Source organism: Megalobrama amblycephala, linkage group LG8 (assembly GCF_018812025.1).
Source record: "Megalobrama amblycephala isolate DHTTF-2021 linkage group LG8, ASM1881202v1, whole genome shotgun sequence".
NCBI classification, from domain to species: Eukaryota; Metazoa; Chordata; class Actinopteri; order Cypriniformes; family Xenocyprididae; genus Megalobrama; species Megalobrama amblycephala.
In genome coordinates this window covers 21626057-21635972 of record NC_063051.1, presented here as the reverse complement: position 1 = coordinate 21635972, position 9916 = coordinate 21626057, and the positions used below count along the sequence as shown (strand labels likewise).

Here is a 9916-nt window from a genome sequence, read left to right as displayed (position 1 = left end):
TGATTTTAATAAATATGGGATTAAAGGGATAGTTGACACAAAAAATAAAAATTTGTCATCATTTACTCACCCTCAAGTGGTTCTAAATCTGTATTAGTTTCTTTCTTCTGTTGAACACAAAAGAAGATATTTCAAAGAATGTTGGTAACAACGATACCCTCATGTCACAATTTGATACATATCACGATACTGAACTCCCGATACAATATTATTACAATACTCCAAGACATGTGGTAAAAGGATAACAAAAAAATGTACTGTTGATTAAAATGCTAAATTTGGTATTAAATTGGGGGTGGAAATGAATAGGCTTGGACCTGGTGTTGGTAACCCAATGCACAGGACTACGGAGCCCCGGACATGACATGCAGGAAAAAAATAGTAGGCTACATTGTGCGCACGATTTACTAATTAATTCCCTCGATTTACTAAAACGTGCACACAATTTACTATTTCGTTCCCTCGATTTACTAAAACGTGCACACAATTTACTATTTCGTTCCCTCGATTTACTAAAACGTGCACACAATTTACTATTTCGTTCCCTCGATTTACTAAAACGTGCACACAATTTACTATTTCGTTCCCTCGATTTACTAAAACGTGCACACAATTTAGTATTTCGTTCCTTCGATTTACTAAACCGTGCGTACGATTTACTAACAAAATAGTTAATCAGGCGCACAATTTATTAAATCGAGGGAACGAATTGGTAAATCGTGCGCACAATTTAATTTTAATTTTTCATTTAATTTTTTTCTTGCATGGCTCCGTACAGGACAATGGTGACACCAGAATAAAAATATTCATGATTCTAACGCTAAAACACAGATTTATTTTAGATGAATATGTTTGCACTCTGCCACTGACTAGATATATTTAAAATAATGTAGAACACTTTTTACTGGTAACATAAGACATTTGGCATTTTCAGGACCCACAAATATTCCCCCATCTCATGATTATACATCATATTCAATATTATATAGTAGTTTAATGAAGTACTTACACTAAAACTCTGTAAACTTGGATTTTTTTCTCACAGTAATTTTAAAGGTGCCCTAGATTCAAAATTTGAATTAATGTACTGTTAAATGAGGTTAAAGTTACCATCGTTTCTTACTGAATTCACGGAGACAAGAGCCGTCGCTATTTTCATTTTTAAACACTTGCAGTCTGTATAATTCATAAACACAACTTCATTCTTTATAAATCTCTCCAACAGTGTAGCATTAGCCGTTAGCCACGGAGCACTATCAAATTCATAAAGAATCAAGTATAAACATCAAAATAAATACTTTACTCACATAATTCGAAGCATGCATACAGCATGCATGATGAACATCTTGTAAAGATCCATTTGAGGGTTATATTAGCTTTGTGAACTTTGTAAATGTGCTGTAATATAATCGAGAGCTTGTGTGGCAGGGAGCACGCGAATTAAAGGGGCGGCGCGCTGAAAAAATCAGTGCATAGTTAATGATGCCCCAAAATAGGCAGTTAAAAAAATTCATTTAAAAAACTCTATGGGGTATTTTGAGCTGAAACTTCACAGACACATTCAGGAGACACCTTAGACTTATATTACATCTTGTGAAAAAGCATTCTTGGGCACCTTTAATTTTTGGTGAACTATGCACAACACATTTTGTATTGTGATATATTGTGACACAATATATTGTTACACCCCTAACCAGACAGTTGATTGCACTCATTGACTTCCATAGTATTTTTTTTTTTTTCCTACTATGGAAGTAATGTGCGCCATCAACTGTCTGGTTACCCACATTCTTTAAAATATCTTCTTTCAACAGAAGAAAGAAACTCATACAGATTTAGAACCACTTGAGGGTGATTTCATTTCATTTTTGGGTGAACTATGCTTTTAAAGGCTCACTCTCTATGTTTTTAAATGATTTTCAGTAAAGCTTTTTTGATCATTTTTCTTGACAGTCGCTAAATCAATCATGTTTTCAATCATCAGAAACTTTGGGGAAAACATTTCCTTTGTACCCTACAGCTCTGTGTGAGATGTACAGCAATATTTCATATTAATCATTTTCACTCATCACTCCATTTGTGTTTATGTTTTTTGTTTTTGTTTTTTTTTTTAATGTAATGCATCTTTGAAGTGTCACATCATTTGTTTACATCCCTAGATTTTCTCTGCTTCCCACTTCAAAAGGGAAGCACAAAAGAGATCAGAACTAAATGTTCCCATCCTGTAGTTGTCTCGAAAAGAACCCACTCCAGCTCAGCCTCTTTACGCACTTTGATTACAAAAAAAAAAAAAAAAAAATCACTCTCTGCATTGTTTTAAAAACAAGAGATGAGACAGAGTGATTGGATTAAAGAAAATCTCATTTCATATATTCAAAAAGATTGTTTGTTCTCTCACAACTTTTCATCAACATCTTAACACTCTAAATTACATCCATGTGTTTGCATGTTTGCATTTGCTAGAGTTTTCTGCAAAGCTGCTATGAAATGATTGTGAAAAGTGCTATACAAATAAATGTGAATTGCATTGAATTGAAGATTTGTAATCATTCTTTATCAGTGTGCTTTAGGAAGGAGAAATATTGGCGTATATGAATAGAATACTTGAATGTGTCAATAGTTAATAAACTTACTGAAATAGATAGTTACATGGTCTTGCTACGTGGTTTCAAATGGTCAAATTTTAGGAATATCTGAGAAATACTCATGAGAGAACTTATAGTTTTTGAGATATCTGAACTTCCTGTACACTTTCACTCAATGTTCTAAACATCCACATCCACATACGTGCAGCAATACTCCATTACGTCACACTCAAGTTACATGGTGCTCATTATCATGTGTTTTTGAAGGAAACATTTCAGTAATGAGATACAGATAGAAACCAAATGAAATACTGAACACTTAAAAAGTAAATACTAAAAACAATCTATACACAGCATGTGACTAGCATTTTTGTAAAAATTAAAGAAACTATTTTCTTTAATATTTGACTTTTTTTTAAAGATATATGCAAAGTAATGTAGTCATAAATTAATCTCTTTGTTCTCTCAAAAAAAAAACTTCAGTATATATTCAAAAATGTTTAAAATTAAAAGCCTAAATCTTCAATTACAATTTGTTGCAAAATGTAAAATGCAGCAGTTGTCTGTTTGATCTGTAAGTATTTCAGAGACCATTTGAATTGTATGATGTTGTTTTATTCATAAATATGACAAAAAAAATAAATATGGAACCAGTAAACAAATATGTAAACAACTCACATTTGGCCGTTTATTTTAACCAGAGCATTTGTGATTTGATATGTAAAGACTGCCTTACAGTCGAGACACAGATTCACTACGCAATGCATTGTGAATCTTTGGCAGTTGACAGGTAATACATTGCACATGCACATTTATCACATTCACTTGTCATTTTGTGGATTATGATGGATGGCCAATAGAAAAAGAAAATGCTGGAAAGTTCACATTTTAAGTAGAAAGAATTTACATCACCTGTAAAGACAAGAGAGCTTATACATAAACATATATAAATACACGTATTACATAACATTACAAGGTTAAAGAGAATACAGTTGGTTATTGTTAGTGATGTCAATGGTCCTATTCTCATCGTAGACACAAGACTTTTCCTGTCTGTAACAGTCACTTAGTTGTAAACTACAACACAGGTATTGTTTTCCCAAAGCCAATTCAAAGGAATTTCATGGTCGAATTGAAGATGCGGGTTATTTTTGTTGTCAGTAACACCACTGCCTGCATAAAACCCGTTCAGAGGATGACCGTCACGCATGAGAACTCACAACATTGCTGCAAAGCTAAAATTGGGAAATAGCTTTTGTGTAACAAGTTCTGCCTCTGAGGGTCTTGATTAAAAGGTAAATGTTTTACAATCACAATGGCTGAGCCATCTAATAATGTCTAGCTTGGCTCTGGTGTACAACCTTTTTTATTCATAAACATGAACAAGCTTTACAAAGCCAAATGAGTGAAAGTCACATTATGGCAAAGTTTGTCATATACTTTGTTCATCTAGGAGAAGATGGGTCAGATTAGGCATAACTAGGCAGGCACTGACTGAGGTCAGAAACGTGTTGCTTTCCTTTCTTCTCTAAACTACATGGTTTGTTGTGCATCGGTGGTTGAGACAGTTCCAGGAACAGTTTGGATTTCAGGAAGCGCCTGTACGAGTCCTTTTCCATGAGAGTGAATATCTTACTCTGAGCCTCCTCAAAACAGGATGCTTCACACTTTTCCAGATTCTTTCTAGTCTGCTCTCTGGTTGCCGAATCCAAATTCACCTAAAAAAAATAGTAATAATAATGGAGATTTATTATGAGTACATTTTACAAACGGTAGATAAGCGAATAGACCTTCAGCAATCAAGCAGTGCTCTCACCTCACTGGGGGAATCGGCTTCAACATATCGCTCAAATATCATTTTAGCTTTCATATCCATCTTGTCCACTGATGTCTGCTTGAAATCCTCACAGGCCTCCCAGAATTCAATGTTCTCCTGACTGTACTCGGACTGTAAAAAGGAAGCGAAAGCCTTCCGACCATCTGAAAGGAAAGAATTTCAGTGAGACTCAGTATACTGAATAATATATAATATAATATAATATAATATAATATAATATAATATAATATAATATAATATAATATAATATATGTCTGAAGACATTCAAATTTGCATTTAAACTCAGAGAGAGCGGATGCTGAGGAGGTTTTGGAATGAAGAGGTCAAGGCTTTTAGTCTGGGGGGATTCTCTGAGGACTGCCCTAGTGGTTGATGACCCCTGTGGCCCACCAGAGCAGAATACTTAAGCTCTTCAGGGGCCACCAGTGCAGTCTGCGGACACGTAGCACACGCTTTGGAGCGTGAGAAAAATATGGTCATGGCTTGTCAGAGTGATTAAAAACATAGTCTCCTTTAACAGAGACATTAATGAGGCCAAGGGCTCTTTGACAGCAAATACAAGGCTGAATAAACAAGGGTCAGTGCAGATGTCTCAGGCTTTCTTATTAAGTCATTAGTAAGCCGCAGCCTGTTCATCATTAACACATTTTTTTATTGCATAACCAAATAATCTGGAAACTTACCATCATTTTTTAACAGGTTGTTAAATGATGTTTTCCATTTCTCAGTTTCAGCAGGAGGGACTCTACAATCAGATGAAGAATAAATAAACAAAATGTTCAACAATAATATAATATAATATAATATAATATAATATAATATAATATAATATAATATAATATAATATAATATAATAGCCATGTTGCTCCAGCCATACCTGTTCACCACTGTGACCTTCTCCTTCTCCTTCTCTTTCTCCTTCAAAGCCCTCTGCTCTTGAGTTGGATCTGGCTTTTGAAGCAGGAAGCCAATCTTATGCTTTATGTCTTTGGCGCTGTTGAATAAAATATGTAATTAAATGAATCTTTTGACTTTATAGTCTCTATTATGTAAACAAAATTATGGAAAGCAACTTAAAAGTAGCTTATTTCTTTTAAATATCTCAGCTTCTAATTTATTACAGACATAAAAAAATACTTTTCCTTTTTCCATTACTTAAAGCAAATACAGGCTATCTGATACTAACACAACATACTTTGCTATTAGTCCACTTGAGAGTATACAGAGTATAAAAACATAATATAGTCTTGAAACATTGAACTAAAAGTAACAATATCTCCTACAATTCCCAATAAGCATATTCATACCTTTTCAAGCATGTTGCAGGGAGGGCTGCGAGCCCTTTACACATGGTGCTGGTGCGTAATACAAATCCAACGCTAGAGAAAAAGAGTCTGTCACAAAGCAGTTCTTCGCAATCTCAATGCAGTCTCCTCCTACAACTCTTCTTTTATACAGCCCCAGCCTTCACAACAGAAGAGCCAGCCAATCACAGCAGAGGCAGAAATAAAGCAGATGCAAGGTAATTTCCAATTTTTTTTTTTTAAAGGAAAGGAGTTTGATATATGAACTTTCTTTTTGTTGAACCTAAATCAATTTGTGATGTAGCTATAATAAACATGTGATGGAATTTTTGTGGTGTACTTTAGCTGCATGTTTTGCATGCATTAACAAAACAAAACAAATAAAATAAAATAAAATAAAAATTAATCAAATAAAATAATTAAAATGAAATTTATAAAATTAAATAAAGGGACTGTCAGGTTTTATTGCTTTCTGAAATCCAAAATGCATAATAAAATGTGCAAAAGAGTAGTAGAACTTACAGTGGTTCACATACGTAATGTATATAGCTATACATATACTAAGCCTCATATGTAGTTTAAAGTTCTTTAGATACACTTATTTAGAAAAACCTGAATTTATTTTCTACCTTATTTGAATTAAAATATTTCATATATTTAATGCAAATCTTATATTCTGCAAATGTCATGTTTTTCATTTCTGCATATGCCATAATATTGCTATTATTCACCAGAGTGGTCTGAACAAACAATCACAGCACAAAATGTATTTAAACACTCTGACTGACCTCCATGACACCATGCAGCCTCTAAGGTCACAGAAGCAACATTCTCTAAGTGTCAAATATTTGTGGTCTCCATGCTCAGTTTAATTTGTCTGCACCCCCCAATGCCCTAAAAAATGGATCTGTCTCAAGAAATAAATCTTACACATTAGGACCACTACAAATGAGAATAAAGCTGTGGCAACTGAACATTTTGTTCTGTCCAAGTCTTCAATCTCAAAAGGTACAATGACGTTGATGCCTATGTGTGGTTCAGATACCCTCAGATTTAATAAAAAAAATATCTTAATTTGTGTTCCAAAGATGAATGAAGGTCTTACGGGTTTGGGACGACATGAGGGTGAGTACCTAATGACAGAAATTTCATTTTTGGGTGAACTAACCCTTTAAAGAAATACTTCCTTTATATCAAGAACCCATTATTATTTTGAACTGATTAAGTCATGACACAAATCCTCCTCAATGGAAAAAACTAATTTACTACACTCTAAAAGGAAAGGGCAAAAGGCCAAATTCTGTAATGATCTGGAGACAGGAACAGACTCCTAATCACCGGCTGTCATGAAATAGCTATCGTTACCCTGATTTATATATCAGATCATGTCATGTCTTTATTTAACAGTGTCAGATTATAAATTACCCTCTCACAGGAAATGCAATTCATTTTGAAATTATGGGAGCATTGAAATCCTGATAGCAATAATTTCTTGCAAGAAAGACATTCTAACTGCAATTTAGTAATATTAATAACATTTCACAATGTGTCATCAACATTTGGAATTATAAACCATATCTTTGTGAAAAACGTAGAAAGGTCTCAATAAACTGAATGAACCAGTTCAGCAAGTAATTAAAAAACAACTGTTTTTTTAATATATAACACTGATTCAGTCACATTTCATCTTGCTCCTCACAATACAGACTTTGTACACAAGACTTGTCTAAAAACACGTCTTTTCTCACTCTATCCCATTCAAACTGTTGTTGACACATCTAAAGTATTGAACCAATCAATAGCTCGGACGCCTAAAGACAAACCTGTGACATCAGAACCAAAAAATAAGCAGTGCATTTATCAGTTCCAGTTCATTCAACTGCATCAGCTAGACCATATAAGGTGTGTATGAATGAACAATAGTTTAAACCAGTACAGAGTGAGAACGTGATAAGTAAGATCATATTAGATCATATACAGGGCAAAAGTCAGCTTCTCCTTGTAGTAATCTACACTTTTCTTCTTATCATAAGTTACCTGGTCCCAGATGTGGGGCTGTGACTCAAAGCATGCGGGCCGTTCCTTTCAGCTCCATTAGGTTTTAGATATTGGAAACCTCAGGGGTTTTCACTGATTACACATTCAATGCAGTTTCCAGTAGATAAATGATTACTAGATTGCAAGATTAATCTGTAAACAGAAACAGAATCTATTTTCACGGTTAACCACAAAAGAAGTAAAAATGCTAGTACAACTACTACAAACAACAACAATAAGAAGAATAATAATAAATGCAATTTATAAAATATCATTTTGGGAAATTGTATTTATATATAAAAAAAAGATATATTGTATTTCTATTACATTCTTCTACATCATCATATAGACGCATGCACAATTATATTGTTTATTCAGTGCATAGCATATGACCATTAGTAGTTTTGACATCTCCTTTTAACTACCTGCCAAAAAATCTGACTGAATTGCTGTGCTTTTGATTAGCCTGTTGTAAAAAAGCAAATGTTACGTACCTTTGACTGTGTCTTTATCCTGCATGCAGAGGTTAAGAAGTTGAATCTGTGCCTAGTACAGAATGTACAAAAGCAAACTTACAAAATAGGGCAATTTCTGAAAATTGTCATCTGATGGTAACATTCATGCCTCAGAGTGTAAGTACAGGCTGATTACATGCAAACATGCTTTCCTGAGATTATAGCCCTCACTGCTATTGATTTTTTTCTCCTGGAATTAATCTGTCCAGGAATGAATAGTTCTTGTTATGTCAATTGTTACCTTCATGGAATATTCCAGGAGCTCAATCAACACCCTTTATGGCATATAGTAACAATTAAACTTCTTTTTAAAAGATGAAGAAGAAGAAGAAGAAGAAGAAGAAGAAGAAGAAGAAGAAGAAGAAGAAAATCAAAGTCAATTATGAATGGTGAATGGGGGGAAATTAAGTGTATGGGGCCATTTTGGGATGAATTAAAAGCAGAAATGTGTAACTACCCAGCAAGCAATTTTGCGTGTAAAAGACGTCTAATAGCCATCCAAACACAGCCCTGATGTCTAGGCTAAAACAAGGCAAAATTTGGGCTGTCAGTGAAAATTTAATAGATGTCTAACCATATAAATTAAACCAAACACCTTGTGATCATTGTTGACTTTGCTTACATTTCTAGCCAGGTTATTTTGGCTAGAAGTGGGTTACTCATAGCTATATCGGGTCTGTAGGTCAAGTCAAGTCAAGTCACCTTTATTTATATAGCGCTTTTTACAATGTAGATTGTGTCAAAGCAGCTTTACATTGATAACTGGTACATTATTTTGTCTGCACAGCAGCTCTTAAAGAGTAGTGTCAATGCAGGCAGATCAAAGCACTGTTGAATATCAAATGTCAAGTCAAATGTCAAGTGTCCCCAACTAAGCAAGCCAAAGGTGACTGCGGCAAGGAACCCAAACTCCAACAGGTGACATCAGGTGGCAAACAAGTGGCAACTAGGTGTTAAAATGGAGAAAAAAACCATGGGAGAAACCAGGCTTAGTCGGGGGGCCAGTTGTCCTCTGGCGAACAGTGCTTTGTTACGACTCAGGTTGCTATCATAAGTCCGATAGGTTCGCAAGATTCAGAGTATTTATTTCAGTTCCATCCAGTTGAGGATCGTATTCATCACACCGGTATGGACGGCTGTTGAGGAGCTGCGCTACTGGTTGTCGTGTTGATGAGGTAACCGAGACGGTGAAATGACGGCTATTGATTGCTGGATAATAAAAGCACTTACATTAATGTGCATGTTATAACTTGTTATTTGAGCTGTAAAGCTGTTTAAATCATTGTCATTTTATGGTTTATGACACAAATGCTGAAAACGGACCTTAACTCGTACTGAACCCAGAATTTATGAGTTTTAGAAAGACCGTTCACCCAAAATGAAAAATTCTTTCGAAACCTGAGTTTTTATGTTCTGTTGAACACGAAATAAGATATTATGAAGAGTGTTGGTAACCAAACAGTTTTTAGTCCCCATTGACTTCCATAGCATTTTTTTTTTGGGGGGGGGGGAAATTATGACTATGGAAGTCAATGGGGTTCAGCAACTCTTTAGTTACCAATATTCTTCAAAATATCTTCTTTTGTGTTCAACAGAACAAAGGAACTCATACAGGTTTAGAACAACATGAGGGTGAGT

At 34.6% G+C, this 9916-nt stretch overlaps 1 protein-coding gene across 1 annotated transcript; it reads right to left on the bottom strand.

Annotated features, from left to right (window-relative positions):
• Positions 1 to 3178: 3178 nt before the first annotated feature.
• rgs4 (regulator of G protein signaling 4) lies at positions 3179 to 5875 on the bottom strand. Its single transcript, XM_048200061.1, has 5 exons — positions 5730 to 5875; positions 5300 to 5416; positions 5106 to 5167; positions 4402 to 4565; positions 3179 to 4303 (listed from the first exon to the last, which is right to left on the bottom strand). The coding sequence occupies exons 1-5, from the start codon at positions 5771 to 5773 to the stop codon at positions 4055 to 4057; spliced, it is 636 nt and encodes a 211-aa protein (XP_048056018.1). The 5' UTR covers positions 5774 to 5875; the 3' UTR covers positions 3179 to 4054.
• Positions 5876 to 9916: the final 4041 nt, after the last annotated feature.